Genomic DNA, 27,741 nt, shown 5'->3' on the forward strand with positions numbered 1-27,741 from the left:
GACCAGGAGAAACCTTAGTACCTTCATTTCTTCATTCTCTTAATAGTGTCTTTCACAGAGCAAGATTTTTTAATTTTGATAAAGTCCAATTTATTATTATTTTCTTCTAAAACATGCCAAGAACACTTTGCCTAACCAAAGTAATTAAGATTTTTCTCCTATGTTTTCTTCTAATATTTTTGTAGTTTTTTTCCCTTAAACTCTTGCAGCATATGGAAATTCCCAGACTAGGGGTTGAATCAGAGCTGCAGCTGCAGGCCTACACCACAGCCACAGCAATACCCAGTCTGAGCTTCATCTGTGACCTACACCACAGCTTGCGGCAATGCTGGATCCTTAACCCACTGAGTGAGGCCAAGGATGGAACCCAAATCCTCATGGACACTATGTTGGCCCACTGAGCCACAATGAGAACTCCTAAAAGTTTTATAGTTTTACATTTTACATTTAGATCTGTGATACATTTTGAGCTAATGTTGATACAAGGTATGAAGTTTAGTTTGAGATTTCCTTCTTTTGCATTTGAATATCCAATTGTACTGGCACCTTTTATTTATAAAGATTTATTTCTTCATTAAAGATTTGATAGATTTTTTTCAGTGAGACTATTGGGGACTGTAGTTTTTTTTTTTTTTTTTTTTTTTTTTCCCCTTTGGCTGCACCTGTGGCATGTGGAAGTTCCTGGGCTTGGGATCAAACCTGTGCTGCAGTTATGACCTGTGGCAATACCTAATCCTTAACTTGCTGTGCCACATGAGAACTTCCTTTAGTTTTATTTTTGGGAATATTTTTAATCTATGAGTTTAATTTCTGTGTTAAATATAGGATTCTTTGGCTTTATTTTTTTCTTGGGTGAGCTTTGGAATAATTATGGCTTTCAAAGAACTGGTTCATTTTACCTAAGTTTAATTTATGTGCCTAGACTTGTTTATAGCACTCTCTTATTATCCTTTTAATGTCTTTGAGATCTGAGGTGATATCTTTTTTTTTTCACTCCTGATATAGTTAATTTGTGTTTTTCTCTCTTTGTCTTTCTGGCTAGAACTTTATCAAAGTTATTAATTTTTTTAAAAGAATCGGTTTTGGGTTTTATTGATTTTCTTTATTCTTTTTGTCTTCAGTATTACTGACCTCTTTTCTTATCTGTACTAATTCTTTTTTTCCTACTGGCTTTGAATTTTTTTTCTTCTTTTTCTAGTTTCTTAAGAGGAAAATTTAAGATTGCTGATTTGGTATTTTTCTTCTTTTCTAATACAAGCAGTTAAATTTATAAATTTCTCTCTAGTGCTTTAGCTACATTCCACAAATTTTGATGAGCTGTATTTTTATTTTCGTTCAGTTCAAAATATTTCCTAATTTCCCTTGAGACTTCCTCTTTGGCACATAGATTATTTAAAAGTATGGTTTTTTTTTGTTGTTTCTAAGTATTTGGAAATTTTTAAAGTTAATCTTTTTGTAATTGATTTCTAGTTTAGTTTCTTATGGTTACAGAACACATTCTGTAGGATTTTATTCTTTTGAATTTGTTGAGGTTTTTTTTATGACCTAGAATATGATCTCTCTTGATGAATATTCCATGTATATTGGAAAATAATTTGAATTTTGCTCTTGTTAGATAGAGTGTTCTATAAATATTAGAGCAAGTTGGTAGGTGGTGTGGTTCAGCTCTTCTATATCCATGCTGATTTTCTGTCTGATTGTTGCATTGATTGTTAAGAATGGGAAATTGAAGTCTTCAGTTATAACTGTAGATCCATCCATTTCATCAGTTTTTGCTTCATGTATTTCGAATCTCTGTTTTTTGGTGCATACACATTTAGGACTGTTATGTATTCTTGGTTATTTGACACTTTAATCGTTATGTAATGTTTTTCTTTATACATGCCATTTTTGTTCTTGCTCAGAAATCTATTTTGTCTGATATTAGTGTAACTACTCCTGCTTTTATCAGTGTTTGCCTGGTTTGTCTCTTTCTACTCTTTTTCATTTAACCTGTGAGTGTCATTTATTTGAGGTGCATTACTTGCAAGCAGGATATAGTCAGTTGAAAATCTATTCTGACAATCTCCACCTTTTAATTTTTGTGTTTATGCCATTAACATTTAACATAAAATTGGTATGTTTGTATTTAGGTGTACTATTACTTATTTTCTATTTACTTGTTCCATTTTCTGTTTCTGTTTCCTCTTTCTTGTTTTTTTTTTTTTTTGAATAATTTAATTGCTTTTAGACTTTCCTGAGTTCAAATCAAGTTACATTTCTACCTGCAATCTGTGGCAATGCTTATTTCCCCACATTCCTCTCACATAGTGCACTATTAAATTTTTTAAACTCTGCCAATCTGTTAAGTAAAATTTTATATATAGGTGTCATTGTATAAGTAAACTTTTTTTTTTTTTTTTCAGGGCCACACTTGGGGCATATGGAGGTTCCCAGGCTAGGGGTTGAATTGAAACTGTAGCTGCCAGCCTATGCCACAGCAACTCGGGATTCAAGCCACGACTGTGACCTACACCACAGCTCACAGCAACGCCAGATCCTTAAGCCACTGAGCAAGGCCAGGGATTGAACCCATGTCCTCATAGATGCTGGTTGGGTTTGCTAACTGCTAAGCCACAACGGGAACTCCATAGGTAAACTTTTTAACTGAAGCAAAAAACATACATACCATAAAGTGAAAAACATTAAATCTACAACCTAAAAAACATACATACAATAAAGTGGAAAACATTAAATCTACAACCTAAGGAAAAACGTTAAATCTACAACCAGAAGTGAATGTTCCCATGTAACCACCACCTAGATCAAGATAGAGAATATTTACCATCTAACCAGAAAGCCCTCTTGCATCCTTCTCAACCTGTGATCCCAGCAGCCTCAAGGTAGCCAGTCTTCTAATCACTTTTGAGCATCATAAATAAAACAAACACATGTACTATTGGACATCTGACTTCTCTCCCCATCAGTAGTGTATCTGAAAGATTCACCCATTTATTTGCATGTGGTAGTATTTTCTCTTTCTCATTTCTATTGTATTCCATCATTTGAATATGTTATGCTTGTAAATTTTTTCCTACTTTTGATTGACATCTGGACTATTTTTAGTTTTTGGCTATCATGAAAGAATTTGCTGATAGACATTTGTGCCCATGTTTTGTCTACACATCTAGATATTTATACTGTACTCCAAAGGGTAGAATTGCTGGATCATAGGATAGGTGTATATTTGGCTTGAGAAGATTCTGCTACAGAGTTTGCCAAAGTAGTTTTATCCATTTGCATTTTCTTTGGCAGTGTGTGAAAGTTCCTGTTGTTCCATATCCTCACCAACTGTTGGCATTTTTTTCTCTTTTCAATTTTAGTCACTTTGGTGGTTTTGTAGTGCTATCACACAATGGTTTTAATGCATATTTCCCTGATGAGTATAAAGTTAATATTTCTATTGGGTTGCTAGCCTTTCCCTCATTGATTCACACACACAATATAATACATAATTGCATATATTTATGAATATAATTTATATTATATAGACATATTTTGTGCAGGTATATTACACATTGGATATGAAACCTTTAACAGATACATGAACTGATAATATTTTTTCCCCCTCTAAGTGCCTTTTCAATCTCTTAATGTTGTCTTTTGATGAATAGAAGTTCTATTTTTTTTTTTTCTGCTTTTTAGGGCCATACCCATGGCATGTGGAAGTTCCCAGGCTAGGAATTGAATAGTTGCTGGCCTACACCACAGCCACAGCAATATGGGACCCTCCAAGCCACGTCTGCAACCCACACCACAGCTCAAGGCGACACTGGATCCCCAACCCACTGAGCGAGGCCAGGGATTGAACTGGCATCCTCATGGATCCTAATCACTTACGTTAACTGCTGATCCACTAAGGGAACTTCCAAAAGTTCTTAATTTTAAGGGAGTCCAATTTATCATTTCTTCCTCGATGGTACTTTTCGTATCTTATTTGGGGGAAACTTTGCCTATCTTAAGCTCGTCATAATAATTTCATATGTTTTTAAAAATATTTTACTGTTTTAAATTTGACATTTAGATTTCTAATCCACCTGCATTTTAGAATTTATTGGCAATGTGAGGACTTTAAAACACTAACTGCTTTTAACACTTTTCTGCTGTGTATGTTATTATCATTCATTTTATTTTCACATATATATTTTATAGTTCATATGGTTGTTGTTTAAATAGTCAATATTCACTTAGATTTGTCTGTGTATTAACATTTCCATTTTTTTCATTCTTTCCTGAATTACCATATTCCTATCAATAATCATTTCCCCTCCAATTAAAAAGTTCTCTTTAGCATTTTTCTAGTGTGGGTCTGTGGAAATAAATTCTTTCAATTTTTGCTTGTGTGAAATATTTTAACCACATCCTTCCCCCACCAGTTTTGTTGAGATGCAATTGACATACAGCAATATGTAAATTTAAGGTATATAGCACAATGACTTGACTTCCATATATTATTAATATTTTTTATTTTATTTTTTAATCTTTTATTTATATATATTTTTCTGCTGAATTCCATATATTATGAAATGATTACCACATAAGTTAACATCTAGCACTTTAAAAAAAAATTTAGAACTTCTATTCATCAAAAGGTGTCAACATGCCTTGATGCAGCATTCTGTCAAACTGCCTTCCATCTTAGAGATTTCAGAAAGTCCATTAAAACTCTATGAGTGTTGGAGTTCCCATTGTGGTTCAGCAGATTAAGAACCCAACATAGCATCTGTGAGGATACAGGTTCCATCCCTGGCCTTGCTCAGTGGGTTGAGGATCTGGTGTTGCTACAAGCTGTGGCTTAGGTCGCAGATGCATCTTGGATCTGGTGTTGCTGTAGCCATAGGCTGCAGCTGTAGCTCCAACTTGATCCCTAGCCTGGGAACTTCCATATGCTGCAGGTGTGGTTAAAAAAAACAAACAAACCTGGAATTCCCCTCAAAAAACGCTCGTGACTATATCAGTCCTGGTCTCTAAGCTTACATTATAAGGAAAATTTATAATATAGAATATTACTATAATATTACTATAATATTAATATTAATAAAGCTATTATAGCTAAGAGCATTGAATGAGTTAATGGAAATTTAAGTGAGAATGTGAACATGGTTTAGAGTTGAGATGAAGGGACAAGATTGTGACCTGTGGGGGCTTTGTCTTCCCTTTTCCCACTGTCTACCTTTTTTTTTCGTTGTTCAGTAGGAGCCCAACCAAATGAGGGCTCTGCACTAGTAAAGTCCTCAAGGAATCCAGTATTCATTTATAGGTTTTATAGACTAAGGGTTGTTATTGTATATCCATATTCTAATATTAAAGTAAATGTGAATTGCCTTTGTTACTTTAGGAGAAGAATGTAGAGATTTTGAGCACACAACATTTAAGAATCAGAGACACAGCAGCCACTTTGCTTAGCATGCTTCATAGCTGTTTCTCAGGTGAACAGGTGTGATAAAAAGACTGTGGGAGTTCCTGTTGTGGCTCATTGGTAAGGAACCTCACTGGTATCCATGAGGACATGAGTTCAATCCCTGGCCTTGCTCAGTGGGTTAAGGATCCGGCGTTGCCATGAGCTGTGATGTACGTCACAGACATGGCTCAGATCCTGCGTTGCTGTGGCTGTGGTGTAGGCTGGCAGCTGTAGCTCCGGTTCAACCCATAGTCTGGGAACTTCCATATGCAGTGGGTGTGGCCCTAAAAAGCAAAAACAAAACAAAACAAAGTGTGACTCCTGATGCTTTGAGGTTTGTCTGCCATGTTGCCTGTCTCCCACTCCGTTTCCTAAGAGATGGAGTTCTGTGACAGTGTCAGGCTCAGGAATCAGATTTAAAATGTGTATTTTATGCTTCATTTTATTATTTTTGCAAAGCTCATGTCTGTGCCTCTGGGTGTTTGTGTGTGTATGTAAGTGTGTGCATATGCAATATGCATGTAGGCATGTGTGTGAAGGGTATATGTATTTGTGTGGCATGTGTACATGTATATGTGTATTTGTATATGTGTATGTGTGTGCTTGTACATGCAACAAACAGTCCTGGATTCAATCCTTGACCTAGAGAAAAATAATCATGAACGACATTATTGGATAATTATCAAAATTTGAATATAGGCTATGTTTCAGTTAATAATTTTGTGTCAATGTTGAATTTCCAGGTTATATTTTTGTACCATGGTTACGAAAGAAGTGTTCTTATTCTTAAGTATTTAAGGGGTAATAAGACTTGATGTCTGTGACTTATTTTCACATGGTTCTGAAAAAATAAAAGACACATGGAGAGAGATGAAGTAAATGGGGCAAAATGTTTAAAATGGTAAATTTGATAAAGAACTGAAAGGAGTTCTTTCTCTATTGTTTGGCTTTTCTGCAAGTTTGAAATCTTATCAAAAGGAAATCTCTCAGCAAAATAAAACAGAATAAAAAAACTTATGAAACAACTTATAACAATTTCTGCTTATCATATATATATATATGTATATATGAAAGTTCATAGTTCAAAGGCTGTGTCGAATGATCCCGTATAACAGTGTCATCACCAGAATGCCCTCCTGGATTTCTGCCACCTATGATCCAGGGAAGGCTTTTCTCCTTTCCCACAGCCTGGGCCATTCATTACACACAGGTGCCCATCAAGCCTGTGCAGTTGAGTCTTTATGTTTAACTGCCACTTAGGCTGGAGCCGCCTTGGAATCCTGGAGCAGGACCCTTCCAGCTCCGGGGAGCAGCAGTTGACCCCATGCCAGCGGCTCCTTTGGACTGCTGGAGGACTTGCAGCTAGAGTTTCAAGCCTCTCTCCTCCACCAAGATCTCCAGGAGGGGGAACCCTGGGAGTGTTCATGTTACTATGAGCAAAGACAGGACTCCCTTGGTCTGTAGGGTGAACGAGTATAAGCCCCTACAGAAGACCTCGGGAAGGTACGCAAGGCCCACACCTGGTGTTATTTTCTATTAATTCACTGGTCGTAGCTCAATTACACTTTTAAAATATATAGTGGTTATACTTAGAGCTGGGTTTCAGGGCTTCTGCTTTCAAAAGAATATTTATTTTTTTTTTTTAGATAAATTCCTATTTTCTTTTCTTACAAATTGTAACAGGAAATGGCGTTTTGAAATCCAGGTAGCACTATGTTTTAAATACATCATGAAATCAATGAATCAGGAAATTAACGGTATTTATTACTCTTAAACAGTCTTCAGCTCACTTTCCTGATTGATCAAGTCTAAGGATTTGACTGAGGCTTAAAATTATGCCAGTGTCTGTAAGCTAACTCTTTTTTTGGGCGTATATTTAACAATAATAACAAAAAGTGGTGTGCCCACAGTGTCAGACACAGACACACAGAGAGAGAGATATGTAGATATGTATCTATATCTGTATTCTGATGTGTAAATGCACACACAATTCTTTGAATGTATCTATTTTGGATGCTTCTAACTACTCTGCCAATTAAATACATATTAATACCCTATTTTGTGTCTTAATTCAGAGATTTAAAAATAAAACACATTTAGGCTCCCACAAATTCTAGGAGCCAGAGCCATATTGGTTCACAGGAATATACGACTTCAGACCTATACTATTTTCACTGTTACGTTTTTTCCTGCCCATATTTTGGGTTGTATGTGTCTTGCCTAATCTCTTATAGTTGTGATTTGTTCATAGGCAGTGATTTCCTTTTAATTCCCATAGGAATTTGTTCAAATGTTGTACCCCATTTGCTTTTTAGATTATTAACATATAAGAAAACCCACACTAGAAAGACTTGTTCTCTCCTAGGAGTTCCCATCGTGGCTCAGCTGTTAACGAACATAACTAGCATCCATGAGGACTTGGGTTTGATCCCTGGCCTTGCTCAGTGGGTTAAGGATCCGGCATTGCTGTGAGCTGTGGTGTAGGTTGCAGATGCAGCTCAGATTGTGCATTGCTGTGGTTGTGGCCTAGGCCGGTGGCTATAGCTCCTATTTGACCCTAGCCTGGGAACCTCCATATGCCAAGGGTGCTGCCCTAGAGAGACAAAAAGACAAAAAAGGAAAGAAAGAAAAATTTGTTCTTTCCTAAAAGCCCTTTATATTAGGTATCACATGTAAGTATACTTGAGATGCAGCCTTATTTCAGCAAATTCCACTCTAATTACACTCAACACAAAAGCATCATAATTGAGCCTAACAGAGTTTCTGTAGGTCAGATTCAAGTAAATGTATTTTTCAAGTACATTAAATTCAGTTGTACGAGCATCTGTGCTATTGCCTCTTGTAAGGATTCTAAGTTTTCATTAACTATAAAAATATTCAAAATTGTAATCTTTTCTAAAAAAATCTTTTTTTAAAGTACATCTTTTCTGAAGTGCTGAAGAAATTTGCGTATTTAGTGTAGGCATTGATTTAGGTACAGTGGAGCATTATTCCATGAGGTCTTTTGCAAAGTTCAAATGACCAGTGGAGACATGAGAGTAGGATTCTTGTAATCTCCCAGCTTTTGGTCAAGAATTCTGAGAGCAGAGTTCCCATTGTAGCTCAATAGGTTAAAAACCCGAGATAGTGTCCATGAGGATGTGGATTTGATCCCTGGCCTTGCTCAGGATCCAGCATTGCTGCAAGCTGCAGTGTAGGTCACAGATGCAGCGAGGATCTGGTATTGCCATGGCTGTGGAATAGGCCTGCAGCTGAAGCTCTGATTTGACACCTAGCCAGGGCGCATCCATGTGCCACAGGTGCAGCCATAAAAAGAAAAAAAGGGAAAGAAAGAAAAAGAATTCAGATAGTTCCACATTAGTCTTAATGCTGGTATCCTCTGGAATTTTAGATCCAGATTATTATTTATTGACAGTATCTTAGACTTAATGTAAGTTACTAGTTATGTTGCCGCTGTTCTTGTGTCCTGTTTCCCTCGCTCTTGAATTCAGTTTTTGTTTTGCACTAGATACTTCCTGGAGGAATTCTTTCAGAAAAATCTGTGTGTAGTAAACTTTCTCTTTTATGTCCAAAATTCTCTTTAGTTTGCTTTCATCCCAGAATTTTTATTTGCCAGCCTCAGAACTTGCTAGGGAGCCTTGGGACTAACCATCCCATTGACTGGGCAGTACTTCTGGGAATGGAAGCTTAAGGCTGTTACATTAATAAGCAGTATGCATTGGACATGGTGTTTACCAGTAAGCTATTTCACAGATGGGCGTAGTATAGATTTTCAACGCCTATGTTAATATATAATATGTGGTTAAGAATAAACAGTTCAGAGTAGTGACCTTTCTTAAATAATTCAATAAAACTGTCTTTGCTTTGAATTAATGATTCTCCAATTAGATTATTGGAACCTAGGAAGTAGTCTACCCCTGTTCAATATGTCTTAAATCTAGCCAGCCACTTCATATTTTCAAAGGGCATTGTGAAAATCCAGGGCTACTTATTTTGATAGCATCTCTGTATTTTTATTCTCTTCTATTGGTTATAAATTATTTTTTATGATTCAAATAGTCTTTTTTTGTGTCTTTTTTTTTTTTTTTTTTTTTTTTTTGTCTTTTTGTCTTTTGTTGTTGTTGTTGCTGCTATCTCTTGGGCCGCTCCCGCGGCATATGGAGGTTCCCAGGCTAGGGGTTGAATCGGAGCTGGAGCCACCCACCGGCCTACGCCAGAGCGCCACAGCAACACGGGATCCGAGCCGCGTCTGCAACCTACACCACAGCTCACGGCAACGCCGGATCGTTAACCCACTGAGCAAGGGCAGGGACCGAACCCGCGACCTCATGGTTCCTAGTCGGATTCGTTAACCACTGCGCCACGACGGGAACTCCTTTTTTTGTGTCTTTTTAGGGCTGTACCCACGGCATATGTAAGTTCCCAGACTAAGCGTCAAATTGGAGCTCTAGGTTCTGGCCTACACCACGGCCACATCAACGCAGGGTTCAAGCCACATCTGTGACCTACACCACAGCTCATGGCAATGCTGGATTCTTAACTCAATGATGGAGGCCAGGGATCAAACCCCTGTTCTCATGGATACTACTCAGGTTCATTACCACTGAGCCATGAGGGCAACTCCCTGATTCAAACAGTCTTATGCTAAGATTTGCTGTCATGTGTCTTATGTCCTTATTTAGATGGATTTTTTCCCCATCTTTGCATTTTATATCTGTCTTTTACTTTCTATATTCTAGCATCAAGGATGAAAAGGATTCCCAGGACTTGATCTTAGAAAAAACCAAAGAAGCAGAGTCTTTAAGAAATTCCAGTGTGGTGTCAGGAGCAAGAGTGAGTGTCAGTCACAGCCCAGGAAGGCTCATAGAATATAAAAAAAGGAAAGTTAAAAACAATGATAATAAAATTGCTAAAGAATGTAAATTTCTCTAGCTCTCAACCTACAAAAATCTTTTCATAAGAAATCACCCCTGCTTTTTTTGGGGGGGAGGGAAGGCAGTTATCACAGTTAGCAGCATAAAAATGAGGCCGTTCATATGAGTTTTCAACAGTATCCCCAAATTTGATGAAAAATAACACATTTAACAAGAAGTTTTTAATTTATATTTTAGAAAAGTAATAATCTCCAGCACTTCCTAAGTTTTTCTAGATGTGAATTAAAATTTTGTGAATATAAGCTGGAAATCAAAACTTACTCACCTGATTTTGTAGAAAGTCCCAGGGGCAATGGAGCGATTTAATAAACTGGATATGTCAGCTATGCTTAAGATGGAGGCAGCTTTGGACAGAGAGCAAATTTCCAGAAAGATCCTCCCAGAGGCAACTCCTGTCACTCTAAACTGGTGAGCATGATTGATGCTATTTGCAAAACACTTGATTTATAATCTGGTTGCAGAATACTTAAAGCACATTTAAGTGTTTATTCTCTTCCTATGACATAAATTTTAGTTATTTTTTATTTATAGAATAGATTTTTTTCTATGAAGTCTTAAAGCAATGAGTTACTTTTAACAAGAGGCTTTAATGGATTCCAGCATCTCTGCAAAATGATATTAGTAATCCCTAATAAGACTGAAAACTTAATCCTCTGTGAATGAAGTTTCTGTTGTTTTCTCCATTGTTTGCAAAATTGCCTTGATTTACAGGCACCCAAAGTCCTCTAGGAAGAAATGCCTTGTATATGTAGAAAAAATGTTTTGAATGAAAATAGAATGAGATAAACTCAAAATGTGTCCTCCTTCCCATAGACTTTTAACTTTTTGGTTTTGTTTTGCTTTTTGCCTTTTCTAAGGCCGCTCCTTCGGCATATGGAGGTTCCCAGGCTAGAGGTCTAATCTGAGCTGTAGCCACCAGCTACACCAGAGCCACAGCAACACGGGATCCAAGCCACATCTGCAACCTACAGCACAGCTCATGGCAACACCGGATCCTTAACCCACTGAGCAAGGCCAGGGATCAAACCCACAACCTCATGGTTCCTGGTCGGATTCATTAACCACTAAGCCATGACGGGAACTCCCAACATTTAACTTCTAAAAGGTCTACTGAAGTTGGTTTCCACATTTTTTTTTTTTTTTTTTTTTAATGGCTGAACACACAGCATATGGAAATTCCTGGGTCAGGGGCTGAATGTTAATGCTGGATCCTTTAACCCAAGACACCAAGCCAGATGGAACCTGTACCTCCACAGTGACCTGAGCTGCCTCAGTTGGGTTCTTAATCCACCACACCACAGCAGGCACCCAGTTTCCACGTATTTTTAATTATATGTTGTAGCTTGCATATAACAATATGTATATTTTTATTTTTAATTATTTTAAAAATTTACTTTATTTTATTTTTTGTCTTTTTAGGGGCACATCTGTGGCACATGGAGGTTCCCAAGTTAGGAGCTGGGGCTGCTGGCCTACGCCACAGCCACAGGAACGCTAGATCCAAGCCACATCTGTGACCTACACCACAGCTCACAGCAATGCTGGATCCTCACTAAGTGAGGTCAGGGATTGAACCTGTGCCCTCATGGATGCTAGTCAGATTCATTTCTGCTGAGCCACAACAGGAACTATAATAATATGTATATTTTTTAAAGGGCACCTCTCTCCATTCTGTTTGCTGGTTAGTGGAGCAGTTTGCTTCATTCTTACCACAAAAATAGAGCAAATTAAACCTCAGTGATGTAGATGACAATATGATAATCATACGAACAGACAATAACCATAGCTAATGAATACATCAGTGTAGGTGAGGTGGGGTAATATTGGAGAGTAAAAGAAAAAAAAAAGAAAAGAAAAACTAGTGTGAGAATATAAGACTTCTGTTTCCCGCATAAATGTGCCTCAAAAGAGTCACTTTAGTGAGATGAGAAGAACACAAGCCTCTGAGGACCACTTTCATGCCTAAAGCCTTTTTCACTTGACTATAATCGTTAACATTTGAATCAACTCCAGTACAAGAAGCTGAATTACTTAGAGCCAAAGGTTTGATGTTACAAATGATCCAGCTATAAACCCAGGATACTTTATTTAAACAAAGGAAAAGACATTTCTCAGTTTGTGAACGATACAGTGTAAAGAGCTGTCAAATAATATCTGTGTGATCTTCCAGAATAAACATTATTTTATCTTACGCATAAGGCATGTCCATTTACACATTTGCTCAAAAGTATGCATGTGAATCAGATTGAAAATAGTATATATGTGTGTGTGTGTGTACACATTCTATTATTTTGGTTCCCTGTGAAACAAACCCTGATGCAATTGTCAAATCTCTTTAATTTGGAATGGTTGTAAGTAAGAAATCCAGCTTAACTGAAGATTCTAACTGCATTAGCTGTGTAACATTTCAGTTACACGGCTTTCAGATATAGGCCAGTTTCCGGCACTTAGCACTTAATAACAACTTCTCTTCTCTCTGCCTCTTCTAGTAAAATGAAAGCCAGGGAGAAGTACCAGTCTGACCTGTGGCTAGAAATTGAACACCTGAATAAGGGTAAGGAGCTCAGATCTAAAAGGATATGGGGCCAATTGTTGCCTAAATCAGGACCTTTTTCACTCTCCTTCCTTAAGTCCAGTTGGCCATGTGGGAGCCAATTTACTATGCAGGTGGAAGATTAGCTCTCATAAACCAACCTGGAGCCCAAGGTATGTGTGTGTGTGTGTGTGTGTGTGTGTGTGTGTGTGTGTCTACTCTTATTTGATAAAATGTTCAAAGAGCCGTTTTGTTTGGTTGTATTTTATGCTCTATCCAGAGTGAAGGCAAAAGACTTTGCTCTAAGTGGAACTAACCTTTTTCAGCATTGTGACATATTTCATAAAAACATTTTGGTAATTGATACAGGTTTTTCATCTTGTACCAGTCTTTTCCCAGTTTTAGAAGGCTCTCTTGTGCAGCACGAGGCAAAGATGCTCTGGTGATGGGAAAGTCTGCTGCTGTTCCAAGTGGACAGGGTCAAGGCAACACGTGTCTGTGTGCCCAGAGCCTTAGGAGGCGAAGAGGGGAGGTGACGAAGTGTAGCTGAGAAGTCCCTTAGCCTTGCATCAGGTGCCTCATGATCATCCTCCACTTTTCACGCTTGGGGAGTGCCTGCTTTAACCCATTTTCAACCTCCTATTAACCTTTTTTTTTTCATTAAGGTTTCTTGGACATTTTCCCATGAATCCGGAAGCTAAGAATGTGTCACACTTTTTAATACATGAAATGTCTTAAATTTTTTTCATTGGAGTGGTATTAATAATATGAGAATTTAATAAAAGAATGAACTGTGGATTTTAATTGAAGGGATATTTTATTTTCTTGACAGAAGTCTCTTCATTTTTTTCCCGTCTTTTGGCCATGTCTGTGGCATGCCAAAGTTCCTGGGCCAGGGATGGAACCTGCACCACAGCAGTGACTGGAGCCTCTGCAGTGACAGCATCAGCTCTTTAACTTGCTGCATCACAAGGGAACCCCAGAAGCCACTTTTTTTTTTTGCCTTTTTAGGGCCCCACCTGTGGCATATGGAAGTTCCCAAGCTAGGGGTCAATTCGGAGTTACAGCTGCCAACCTATGCCACAGCCACAGCAACAGCGGGATCCGAGCCGCATCTGTGACCCTACACCACAGCTCACAGCCACGCAGGATCCCTGACCCACTGAGTGAGTCCAGGGATCAAACCTGCATCCTCATCTCAGATTCATTTCCACTGCACCACAAAGGGAACTCCCTAGAAGCTACTTCTTTTGCAGATGAGTTAGTGGAGCTTCTATAAGTCTGAGTAGCCCTTTCCTTTCATTCAGCATTTTTTTTTGTCTAACATCGGACTGGATCAGAGTGGGATGGGACTGCACTAGCTGATGAATATTCTGGAGGGAGGGGGTAGGTTAATAAGGAACTCAGGATAGGCAAACTTTGGAAGTAAATATTTGTTCAGTAATATTTGTGGGTCGACTTTTTTATGGACAGTAGAAGAAACAATTAAAGAGAACTCGAGTACCTTGCAAAGATAAGAACCACATAGGTTCTAATTTAAGAGAGATGTGAGGAGGCAGTGAATGTAGGTGGGATAAGTGATGCAGTGCATTCAGGTGGTGGGGGTGGCCCGAGGCAGATGCTCCAGCAAAGTTGTGGCCAGAGTATTTCTTTTTCTGTTTTTGGTTTTTAGGGCTGCACCCATGGAAGTTCCGAGGCTAGGGGTTGAATCAGAGCTACAGCTGCCGGCCTATACCACAGCCACAGCAACGGCAGATCCAAGCCGTGTCTGCGACATACGTCACAGCTTATGGCAACATCTTATCCTTAACCCACTGAACAAGGCCAGGGATCAGATCCGCATCCTCGTGGATATTAGTTGGATTTGTTTCCACTGAGCCACGATGGGAACTCCCAGAGTATTTCTCACTACCAACCAACCCAAAGCACCCGCAGATGGGGTCCTTTGGGTTCCCAACACTGATAGGTAGGAGTAGTGATAGGCTTCACATGTTTTAGAAGGAACCTAACAGAGAAAGACCATATATTATCACAATGCTTTATCAAGTTGACATTTTAACCTGGAGTTTTATTTTTACCCTTTTTTTTTTTTTCTAAATGCTGCAGAACAATAAAATCCTCGTGCAGTGTTAGGTGACATTTCTCAACACTTCTTTATTTGACTGTTAACCAATTGTGCTAGAGATTTATAGCTGGAAAATTCACACTCCTGGCAATGTCAGTTGCTAAAGGTATGCTTGTTAGAAGAAGTCTGAATTTGTGTTTTCTGTCTGTCATATTTAAATACAGTTATGATCAGACCTTAAGACTTCATTCTGAATACCATATATTTAAAGTTAGCACAATTGCTGAATGATAATATATGGAATTTCTTAAAAATTCCTTTAAGGAGAAAAACATCTTGTAATTGGATACTTTTTCTGCCTAAATAAATAAAACCTTAATACTATGATAAAATCTTTAAGTATAATTAGTATTTGCTTTATATTTTCCTATGTTTTTATAGATAATTAAGGCTAAGAAATGCATACATTTGGCCTTCCATATCTGTGGGTTTCACATCCATGGATTCAACCAACTGCAGATTAAAAATATTAAATAAAAAATTCCAGAAAGTTCCAAAAAGGAATATTTGAATTTGCCACACACCAGCAACTATTTACATATCATTTAAATTGTATTAGGTATTATAAGCAGTCTAGAGATGATTTTAAGTTTCCAGGAGGATGTGTTTAAGTTATTTGCATCATTTTATACAAAGAACTTAAGCATCAGAGAATGTTGGTACCTGCAAGGGGGTTACTGGAGCCAATGCCCTGCGGATACTGAGGGATAAGTATACTGGATACCTGGAAGGAATCATTTGAAATTGACTCCTGGAGTGGGGAGAAACTAGCACAAGGAAAGCAGCCATCACTGGCGTGACCATGTTCCTGAAATCCTCTTGGGGCTTCTAAAACCGTTTAAAGTTTTATTTAAATGTAATACCTTTGGAGTTCTCTTCATGACTCAGCAGTTAATGAACCTGACTAGGATCCATGAGGACGCGGGTTTGATCCTAGGCCTCGCTCAGTGGGTTAAAGATCCAGCATTGCTGTGAGCTATGGTGTAGGTTGCAGACGTGGCTCAGATCCTGCCTTGCTATGGCTGTGGTGGAAGCCGGCAGCTGTAGCTCTGATTGGACCCCTAGCCTGGGCACTTCCATATGCCTCAAGTGGGGCCCTGAAAATAAAAATAAAAATAAAAATAAATGTAATACTATTGAGGGAAAGAAAGCAGTGATTTGACACATAGGAATTAGTTCATGAAAACGTAGGTGATTTATTTATATACTTTCATTATAAGTTTACCATAAATTTGCTAAAAGTTATTTCATTTGGGATGCAGAATCTTAGCTATATTAAATGTAGGTAACACATAAAAATAACTAGAAACATTTTTATTTAAACATGTATAGGTGATAAATCAGATTTATCTCTGCAAATATAGTCTGAGAAAAATGTTTAAAAGGATTAAGGTAAAAAAAGGCATGAACATTAGTTTCAGTTTTCTAGTTTAAAAAAAACTTTGCTCTTGTCTTCCAGGTTTAGAGCAACAAGGCCCAAGTGCATCTTCGTTGGCACTTTACAATACAACTACCAATGCCCTGGCACAGTGTGAAGTGAGTACCCACCCAGCTTTCTTGAGTGTGTTCTGCAGCCACTCGTGTTTCAAAATGGCACTTTCCTCTGGCAGTAAAATGATTTTAATAGCATTCCATGTGAACGGACTGAGGGCTTGACATAAACACCTAGGAGAAAAAGCATCAGGGAAAGTAAGGCTGCTGGTTTATGTATGTTGTAAAGTCATCCGTGTTAGAATTAAGATAACAACCAAAAATTTGACATTGTGGGCAGTGACACACATACAGAAAAGTGCATAAAGCACCTTGGTAACCCACACTCAGGGAAAGATGGAAAACATGGCTTTTGCCTTAGAAGTGTGCCTTTCTGGATGGTAGCAAGCCATCCCTTGCTGCTGGCAGCGACTGCTACTCTGCTGCTCATGGTAACAACGTCCTTGGGTTTGTTGTGTTTTTAACACTCAGTGTGTGCATCCCCACACAAGGGGATTTAGTTTTAGAAGGCATGTAAGTGGAGTCACACTATATATGGATTTTTTTTTTCCTGCTTTTTAGGCCCACATCTGCAAAATATGGAAGTTCCCAGGCTAGGGATCGAATCGGAGCTGTAGCCACCAGCCTACACCACAGCCACAGCAACATAGGATCTGAGTTGCGTCTGTGACCTACACCACAGTTCACGGCAACTCCGGATCCTTAACCCACTGAGTGAGGCCATGGATCGAACCCACATCTTCATGGATTCTAGTTGGGCTCGTTAACCACTGAGCCACGAAGGGAACTCCTGTTTATGTTCTTTTGTGTCACAGCATTGAGCTTCTTTTTTTTTTTGGCTTTTCTTGGGCCACTCCCGCGGCATATGGAGGTTCCCAGGCTAGGGGTCGAATCGGAGCTGTAGCCACTGGCCTATGCCAGAGCCACAGCAACACGGGATCCGAGCCTTGTCTGCAAGCTACATCACAGGTCATGGCACCACTGGATCCTTAACTCACTGAGCAAGGCCAGGGATTGAACCTGCAACCTCATGGTTCCTAGTCGGATTCGTTAACCACTGCGCCACAATGGGAACTCCGAGCTTTTGAGTTTCATCCATGTGCAGCAGTAATATGTTCAACCTTATTTCAGTATAACGGCCTACTATATGAAGATACTATAGCTTATTTACCCATTCTCTTATTGGAGAACCCTTGGATTTGTATCTGGCTCCAGTCAGGAAAACAGAATCTTTACCACTTATTTTAATGGAGACATTTTATTCTATTTATTTTAAACAGTTTTATTTAGGTGCAATTGATATACAACTGATGTACATATTTACTGTATATAATTTGATGAGTTTGGACACATGTAGATACCCATGAAACCATCGCCACAATCAAGATGATAGATATATCCATTAGCTCCAAACGTTTCCTTGTGCTTTTTTTTTTTTTGCTTTTGCTTTTGCTTAACAGCGAGTTCCTGTTGTGGCGCAGCAGAAACAAATCCAACTAGTAACCATGAGGTTGTGGGTTTGGTCCCCTGGCCTCGTTCAGTGGGTTAAGGATCTGGTGTTGCTTGGCTGTGGGCCAAGCGACTTCAGCTCCAACTTGACCCCTAGCCTGGGAACCTCCATGTGCTGTGGGTACAACCCTAAAAAGACAAAAAAATGACAAATAAAATGAAATCTAACATGTACTGTTCATAAGGGAAACAAGTACCATTCTTTTAAAGGTTGTGCCCTGCCCCCTCCCTCCTATCTTGTAAATATGCATAAAGATATGTAAAAAGATATAGATATTATAAGGAATTGGCTCCCATGATCATGGAACATAACCAATGGAAGGTACAGATATATAGATGCAGATAGTGATATAGATATCTGGTTGGTTCTGTTCCTCTGGAGAATCCTAAGACAGATTTTGGGGCTGAGAAGAGGAACACTGGTGAAGCTAATAAATACCTAAATATGTGAATGGCTTTGGAACTGGGAAATGGGTAAAGGCTGGGAGAGTTTCAAGGTGTGTGTTAGAAAAGCCCATTTGATGGCTGAAAGACTTAAATATACGACAGGACACCATCAAACTCCTAGAAGAAAACATAGGCAAAACACTTTCTGACATCAACATCATGAATATTTTCTCAGGTCAGTCTCCCAAAGCAATAGAAATTAGAGCAAAAATAAACCCATGGGACCTCATCAAACTGAAAAGCTTTTGCACAGCAAAGGAAACCAAAAAGAAAACAAAAAGACAACTTACAGAATGGGAGAAAATAGTTTCAAATGATGCAACTGACAAGGGCTTAATCTCTAGAATATACAAGCAACTTATACAACTCAACAGCAAAAAAACCAATCAATCAATGGAAAAATGGGCAAAAGACCTGGATAGACATATCTCCAAGGAAGATATACAGATGGCCAACAAACACATGAAAAAATGCTCAACATCGCTGATTATAAGAGAAATGCAAATCAAAACTACCATGAGATCCCACCTCACACCAGTCAGAATGGCCATCATTAATAAATCCACAAATAACAAGTGCTGGAGGGGCTGTGGAGAAAAGGGAACCCTCCTGCACTGCTGGTGGGAATGTAAACTGGTACAGCCACTATGGAGAACAGTTTGGAGATACCTTAGAAATCTATACATAGAACTTCCATATGACCCTGCAATCCCACTCTTGGGCATCTATCCGGACAAAGCTCTACTTAAAAGAGACACATGCACCCGCATGTTCATTGCAGCCCTATTCACAATAGCCAGGACATGGAAACAATCCAAATGTCCATCGACAGATGATTGGATTCGGAAGAGGTGGTATATATACACAATGGAATACTACTCAGCCATAAAAAAGGATGACATAATGCCATTTGCAGCAACATGGATGGAACTAGAGAATCTCATACTGAGTGAAATGAGCCAGAAAGACAAAGACAAATACCATATGATATCACTTATAACTGGAATCTAATATCCAGCACAAATGAACATCTCCTCAGAAAAGAAAATCATGGACTTGGAGAAGAGACTGGTGGTTGCCTGATGGGAGGGGGAGGGAGTGGGAGGGATTGGGAGCTTGGGCTTATCAGACACAACCTAGAATAGATTTATAAGGAGATCCTGCTGAATAGCATTGAGAACTATGTCTAGATACTCATGTCGCAACAGAAGAAAGGGTGGGGGAAAAAGCTGTAACTGCAATGTATACATCTAAGGATGACCTGACCCCCTTGCTGTACAGTGGGAAAATAATAAAAAAAAAAAAAAAAGAAAAGCCCATTTGAAATCACAGGTATTTCTATATACCAAGGAGAAATATTAGATAATTACCTTTTTAATACACACATTTACAATAGCATAAGAAATCAAGTATGTATGTATGTATGTTTGTATCTATTTATTTTTGTCTTTTCTAGGGCCACTCCCATGGCATATGGAGGTTCCCAGGCTAGGGGTCAAATTGGAGCTGTAGCCGCCAGCCTACACCATCGCTCACAGCAACGCCAGATCGTCAACCCACTGAGCAAGGCCAGGGACCGAACCCGCAACCCCTTGGTTCCTAGTCGGATTCGTTTCCACTGTGCCACGATGGGAACTCCTATTTGTATTTATTGTCTGCATCTGTGCCTTGTGGAAGTTCCCCGGCCAGGAATCAAACCTGAGCCATGGCACCTGCAGTGACACGGCCGAATCCTTAACCTCTGCACCAAAAGAGAACTCCAGAAATCAAGTACAAAAGACAAATATAACAATAGCTAAACAACCCCTAGGAAGAAATATTATAAAATTTAAAAAGGGACATTTGAAAAGGCCTAAATTAAATAGAAAATAACACTGTAATACTAGATTGAAAGATTCAAGATTATAAAGATATGAATTCTCTTTTAACTGATAATGTATCAATTCAATCAAGATTCCATCAAGACAGGAGTTCCTGTCATGGCGCAGTGGAAACGAATCCGACTAGGAACCGTGCATGAGGTTTCGGGTTCAATCTCTGGCCTTGCTCAGTGGGTTAAGGATCTGGCGTTGCCGTGTGATTAGACCTCTAGCCTGGGAACCTCCATGTGCCATGGGTATGGCCCTAAAAAGATTCCATCGAGATTGAAGGTTCAATATATCAAGATTCATTATAATCTTGAAAAACATGGTAATTTTTTTCATGTAGTCACAATTTATGTGGAAAGGAAAAAGGCCAAGAAAGTAAAAATGCCTTTAAAGAATGAATTGCTTGAGCTTCCTCTATAAAATATCAAGATTTATTATAAAATGACAGTAATTAAAACAGTATGGTATTTGCAAAAGCATACACATAAATCTTTGGAACACAACAGTTCCCAGAAAAAAATGTATTAGGAATATTTAATGTACTATAAAGCTAGTACTGTAGAACAGTGGGGGAAAAGATCAAACACGGGCCTTAGAGTGCAGATAGATATTGCAACGCTACAACCAACAAAGGTTCGTAATCAGAATTTGCAAAGGAGAGTTTCCTGGTGGTCTAGTGGTTAGGATCTGGTGCTTTCACTGCAGCTGCCCAGGTTCAATCTCTGGTCTGAGAACTGAGATTCTACATCAAGCCACCACACACCGTGGGGGCAGGGGGAGGGGGAATGAAATCAGAACATACAAGGAGCCCTATAAATCAATAAGAAAAAGACCGTTAACCTAGTGGGCAAGTGGCAAGAAATTTAACAGGCTATTCATAAACGAGGAATTCCAAATAGACAATAAACATATTAAAAGTTCCAAACCTCATGAGACGCCACTAGTTAAAATAAAATAGTTAAAAACAAGTTTTGGGAGTTCCCGTCATGGCTCACTAGTATCAATTAGGACTAGTATCAATTAGGATGCAGGTTCAATCCCTCAGTGGGTTAAGGATCCAGTGCTATGAATCGTGGTGTAGGTTGCAGACCCGGCTTCGTTCCCAAGTTGTGTGACTGGGGCTATGGCTGGCAGCTACAGCTCAGATTGGACCCCTAGCCTGGGAACTTCCATCTGCCCTGCAGGTGTGCCCCTAAAAAGTAAAAAAAAACCCAAAATCCAAAAAACAAACAGGTTAACTGGAGAAAGGCATACACATTTTATTGAATTTTTGTATGTACCTGGGAGCCTTCCCAAGAGAATGAGCCTTAAAGTGACCAGAGTAGGAGGCTTCTGTACCTTTTAGACAAAGGAACAATATATTCTTGAAGAATTAACAAGACAAAGGGCTTTGGGTTATGGGTAATGAGTGGGGAAGTACCGTGGGAGATACGGGTTAGTTTAACAAGGTTTGTCTATGCAGCCTTTCTGGCTTTAGAGTCCCTGTGCTTGGTGATGAGAGTGTTTCCCTCCTCTTGGTCCAGGCACGGTGCCTTACACAGGAGAGATGCGTAACCTGTTTCAGGAGCACAAAGGAGGGTCAGAGTGTCCTTGCATGGCTGTTTCTCCAGTCCTTTAATTCAAGTATGCCAAAGTGGCATACTTGGGGGGTGACACCTTCTGAACCTCTTCACTAGGCACTATCAGGGATGGCCTTCTTATCTTTAGTTTCTAGTTCATTTCTCTATTACCCACTGTGGATGGAATCCACCTGCTCAGTTTTGTTTTTTGTTTTGATGTCATGGTACTTCCGCATGGAATAGAATGATGAATGTGGAACAATACATGCTGAGGACAGTTGCTCAGAGGTACAGGCAGGAGCAGCCGTGCCTACTATGGAAACATTTTGGCTATGGTCTTGTATATTGATATATTTCTAACACAAATACTAAAATTACAGTTTTGTAACCCATTATTGGGAAATGTTGTCATGTTCATGACTTCCATTAAGCATCCTGGATTCTGGAGTTCCCATCATGGCTCAGTGGTAATGAACCCCCAGCTAGTATCCATGAGGACCCAGGCCTCACTCGGTGGGTTAAGGATCCAGTGTTGCCATGAGCTGTGGTGTGGGACACAGACGTGGCTCAGATCTGGCGTTGCTGTGGCTGTGATGTAGACCAGCAGCTAGATCTCCGATTTGACCCCTAGCTTCCAAACTTCCATAAGCCACTGGTGCGGTCCTAAGAAGACAAAATAAAGTAAAATAAAAAAAAAATAAATAAAGAGTCCTGGATTCTACACAGCGATCTCTTGAATATTTGTTTTCCCCCACTTGTTTTTCTAGGCTGATCCAATTGAGAGCATATTTGAACAGAATCTGAAGATCAAGTTTTACATCAGTTCCGGGTCCACATCTCCGTCGTCATACAGTGGAGACGAAGTGGACCCAGTTAAGGTGCCTCTCTGGGTTAACCGTGCTTCAGAACGTTTCACTTGTAACCCAGCAAAGGGAGGCTGAATCCCATTCAGAAACAGTGTCATTCCTCTCCTAATCAAATGCATCTCCTAGTTAGGAACAGGCTATAGAGAATATTAAGTTTAACTGATAACACAGAGATTTGAGACTCGAATAAGAAAACTGCTCCTGAAAATCGGTACAAAGAGACCAAATTCTACCCGCACTTGAACAGATTGCTCACTGATGGGATCTACTCTGAAGTGAGGATTGTAGCAGAGCAGAGAGCTCACGGTTAGGTGAATGAGGAAACAGTCAGTGGTGCAAACCATGAGGGGACATAGTCTGGCAGGGCAGCGCTCTCATTAGGTGCATTGCTGTGATGAACATTAAGGAGTCGTAACAGGAACACTTTATATAATCATATCCTAACATCAAGCCTGGTATTATGCAAGGCATAAAACTACATTGGTGATTGCACTTATTAAAATCAGAGCAAATTCCACATCTCCTACGTAACGGTACATAAAATAACTCTTTACTGGCCCTTCACGTTGATCAGAGAGTGGGACTCTCTGCCGAAGAAAATGTTTCCTCCGAGAGTCAAAGGGTTTGGTGTCTCTCCGCTCATGTTCTCCCTCTTCAGAAATGCTGTTCTCTCCCTTCTCTGCATCTCATTCATGCTGACTAATGTGGGCAGAATTGCTTTGCTGCCCGCTTTGGAACTCTGGGAGCTGGGTGGAGGCATACAATTTGGTTTGGAAAACTTCAGTGTGGTTTATAACCAGGGCTAGACTTTGTTTTCAGATTCCACTCAGAGCCTCTAAAAAAGATTTTTTTGGGGGCCACACCCTCAGTATGCAGGATTGAACCCAGGCCACAGCAGTGACCTCGAGCCTCAGTAGTGACAATGCCAGATCCTTACCCTGCTAAGCCACCAGGGAACTCTGAACCTCTAAAATTTTATTTTAGATTACTGTTTTAATATTTTAATAATAAAATATTTCCATCATGGAAGAAGGTACAAGGAATAATTGATCAAGAGCCCATATTCCTACTTCCCACAAGTTGAACAAAAACAGTTTACCATTTCTGTTTTAGATAAAAAAAAAATTAAGATAATTAAGAAGAATTGAGCCCATCTGACTGAATCTTTATTTTTCCTGGGAGGTTACTGGATATTCTGAGATCCTGCGCTTTCTTCCTGTCCACCGTCTTTTTTTTTTTTGTCTTTTCTAGGACTGCTCCCGTGGCATGTGGAGGTTCCCAGGCTAGGGGTCGAATCAGAGCTGTAGCCGACGGCCTATGCCAGAGCCATAGCAACTCTAGCAACTCGGGATCCAAGCTGCGTCTGCAACTTATACCACAGCTCACAGCAACGCCCGACCCTTAACTCACTGAGCAAGGCCGGGGATGGAACCCGCAACCTCATGGTTCCTAGTCGGATTCATTAACCACTGAGCCACGACAGGAACTCCCTGTCCACCTTCTTATATTTTACCTCTTAGGCTGTATCCTTGGTCTGCTTAAAACACAGATAATAATCCTATTGTTTTACAACTTGTTTTGTCAAATGCTTTTTCTTCTTCAACTGATATGACAATGTGTTTTTTTTTTCCCCTGTTGGATGGAAAATAGTGTCCTTCTAAACAAAAAAAACCATATTTAAACCTAAAAAAAAAAAAAACTAAAATTGCAGTTAAGTAATCAATATATTGCTTCCTAAGAGGGAATCCTTATTATACCCATATTATAAATCCATATGAAAAAGTGTATTTGTTGGGATGCATAGTTAAAGAGGGCTGTGAAATGGTAATTTTTTTCTTAATATCTGAAAATTTGGCAAATGTCCTGAATCTCCTTCATTACCATCAATTTTTTATTGTATTTTTTCTCCATGGCATTTAGCATCCTAACAAAAGAGGCATTCTTCAAGTCTATATATTTGTATGCCCTGCTCAACTGTGTAGCATCTTTGCTTTCAGTCACCCAGTATCATCTGTAAGCATCCCAATTCCTTCTATCTCAAAATGTGTTTCTTGGAGTCCTGCCATGCTCAGTGGGTTAAGAATCCGGCTGCAGCAGCTTGGATCTCTGTGGAGGTATTCAATCCCTGACCCAGGCACAGTGGGTTAAAGGATTTGGTGTTGCCATTAACTGCAGTGTAAGTTGCAGCTGTGGCCTGGATTCAATCCCTGACCTGGGAACGTCCATATGCTTCAGGCGTGGCCATAATTTTTTTTTAAAATGTATTTTCTACTGTTTCCTGGGAAAGAAAAAGTTTATATCGTATGGACAGCTTAATTTTATATGATTTTGAAGTCTAATTTTTAAGATGTAGGCATTTTCTGGAGGCTCAGAGGGTTAAGGATCTGGCATTTTCACTGCTCAGGTTCTGGTTACTGTTGTAGTACTGGTTTGATCCCTGGCCTGGGAATTTCTGCATGCTGTGGGTGTGGCCAAAATGTAATCTAAATTACCTGAACATATTTTTGGATTATTGGTATTCACAAAATCTTGCTGAATCCTCGATAATTGATTTTTAGTATATTTCTGCATGTTTACGGAAAAACATATATAATCCCTCCTACATTTATATAACATGTAGTTCAAAGAAATATAAATCCCTCCTACATTTATATGACATGTAGTTCAAAGACTCTTCTGAAGATTGTGATCATATATTTACTTATTCAAACTATTTTTCAAATATGTGTATGATTAATAGTCTCCTTTTAATGTAGCCTACATGCTATGACACACATTTTAAAATAGCCAAATTGAAATAAAGTGTGTGAAATATATATTTTGTTTTTAGAAACTGAAAGCATCTATTTAAATTACTGAAAATATATTTTCAATACTGTGAGACTGTTAGTATTTTTGTCTTTTTGTCTAACACATATAATTCTTTTGCCACACTTGAGAAATAATTTAATTCTTGTAATTTTGGTGATATGCGTTATATTTATTTTTAATTTTTAATTATGTTTTTAATCTCTTTGATTCAGATCACAGATTCTGCTCATCTTCCAGTTCACACACCAACAATAAGGAGAAAAGAATGTCATAGTAGAATCCTCTTTCCAACTAAGGTATATGATTTAGTTATAAACTTAGCAGGTCCTTGAAAAATGAAGCTAAGTTGGTTTTGGTCTGATCACCACCTAAATAATCCTTCTTCTTTCTTTTTCTTCTTCCTCCTCTTCCTCTTCCCCTTGCCCTTTCCCTTCCCCTCCTCCTCCTCTTTCTCCTTCCTCTCCTCCTCCTTCTTCTCCTCCTCCCCCTCCCCTTTCTTCTCCTCCTCCTCCCCCTTCCTCCTCCCCTTTCTTCTCCTCCTTCTCCTCCTCCCCCTCCCCTTTCTCCTCCCCCTCCTCCTTCTCCCCCTCCCCTTTCTCCTCCCCCTCCTCTTCCTTCTTCTTCTTCTCCCCCTCCCCCTCCTTCCTTTCTCCCCTCCTCTCCCCTTCCCCTCTGGCTCCTCCTCCCCCTTTTCTCATTCCACCCCCCCCATCCCCTCTCCTCCTCCCCTTTCTGTCCTTGGTAAGTTTTGGATCCTTTAATCAGAATTTTCCAATTGTGAAGTAATTAGGGGCAAGAATCATAAATGCTGGTGAGAAAAGGGGGAGCTGCTGTTCTTTTTGTTTAAACTGAATTTGGGGCAGGGTGGGTTGGAGGAATCACCAGAATCACCTTTTCAAAGTTATTTAACCATTGGTGTGTGTTTGGTCTCCTTGCTTTGTAGAATAAGACCCACCGGTTTTTCCTCACATCCTTTACTGCCCCCACCAAGTGTCACCAGTGCACGTCTCTGATGGTGGGTTTGATAAGACAAGGCTGCACCTGTGACGGTAAGAAAGGAAAAGATACATGGAGTCAGAGCCACAGCACTTATACCTCAGTGTTTTGTCAGCTTGGTGGTTTAGTCAGCTCCATAACAATGTACACAGACAGGGTGGCTTCAAACACATATGTTCCTCACGGGCTGGAAGTTCAAGGTCAGGGTGCAGGTATGGTCTGGTTCTGGTGAGAACCATCTTCCAGGCTGCAGACTCCTGACTTCCTGCTGTATGTCCTCATCGGGTAGAAGGGGCCAGAGAGCTCTATGGGGTGTCTTTTATAAATAAGGGCACTAATTCCATTCAAGAGGGTCCCACCCCCATCACCTCTCAAAGGCCCCACTTCCAAATACTGTCACTTGAGGATTAGGATTTCAACATATCAGTTTTGAAGGAATGCAGACATTCAGTCCATTGCATTAAGTTGTTAAGCAGAAATTTTGTTCTCTCTCTCTCTCTCTCTTTTTAGGGTGGCACCTGCAGCATATAGAAGTTCCCAGGCTAGGGGTTGAATTGAGTTACAGCAGTCAGCCTACGCCACAGCCACAGTGATGCCAGATCCAAGCTGTGTCTGCAACCTACACCACAGCTTACGGCAACACCAGATCCTTAACCAGCTGAGTGAGGTCAGGGATCGAACGCATATCCTCATGGATTCTAGTTGGGTTCTTAACCCTCTGAGCCACAACAGGAAGTCCAAAATTTTGTTCTCTCTGAATTATAGCAGCGTGGCAATGAACTGATCACTTTATTAAAAGTCTCTCTGAATCTGTTTCATATCAGAAAGATTGGGTGGGTGGTTGTAGGAGGATGAGGGGGACCTCTGTGCAACTCCACAGGGCTTCGTGTTCTCACAGCCTGTGTGAACAGCACCTGCAGGCAGGGCCACACTTACTAGGAAGATGTATCGAGACGTAGCACTAGTAGAGTCTGAGGACCACATTCACCAGCTGAGCAAGACGACTTTCCTGCCCTCTACACCATGAAAGTCAGAGACACCTTAGCCATAAATGTGTCCCAGTGTATTAAACAAAACGGGATTTAAAATGGAGAATTATGTACTCGACACAATTCTCCTAGGTCAGTAGAGGCAGTTTCTGAGCTGGGCTCCCACGAGTGTT

At 39.6% G+C, this 27,741-nt stretch overlaps 1 protein-coding gene across 1 annotated transcript in view; it reads left to right on the forward strand.

Moving 5' to 3' along the window:
- Positions 1-27,741, forward strand: part of GFRA2 (GDNF family receptor alpha 2) — a 71,514-nt gene that overhangs the window by 17,962 nt on the left and 25,811 nt on the right. Inside the window, exons 2-8 of the mRNA XM_021072774.1 lie at positions 10,652-10,782; positions 12,864-12,928; positions 13,006-13,080; positions 16,492-16,568; positions 22,674-22,784; positions 25,796-25,879; positions 26,527-26,632. Coding sequence (XP_020928433.1) covers positions 10,652-10,782; positions 12,864-12,928; positions 13,006-13,080; positions 16,492-16,568; positions 22,674-22,784; positions 25,796-25,879; positions 26,527-26,632 — 649 coding nt within the window. The remainder of the gene's footprint in view (positions 1-10,651; positions 10,783-12,863; positions 12,929-13,005; positions 13,081-16,491; positions 16,569-22,673; positions 22,785-25,795; positions 25,880-26,526; positions 26,633-27,741) is intronic.

The sequence above is a fragment of the Sus scrofa genome, chromosome 14 (assembly GCF_000003025.6).
Source record: "Sus scrofa isolate TJ Tabasco breed Duroc chromosome 14, Sscrofa11.1, whole genome shotgun sequence".
In the NCBI taxonomy this organism is placed as follows: Eukaryota; Metazoa; Chordata; class Mammalia; order Artiodactyla; family Suidae; genus Sus; species Sus scrofa.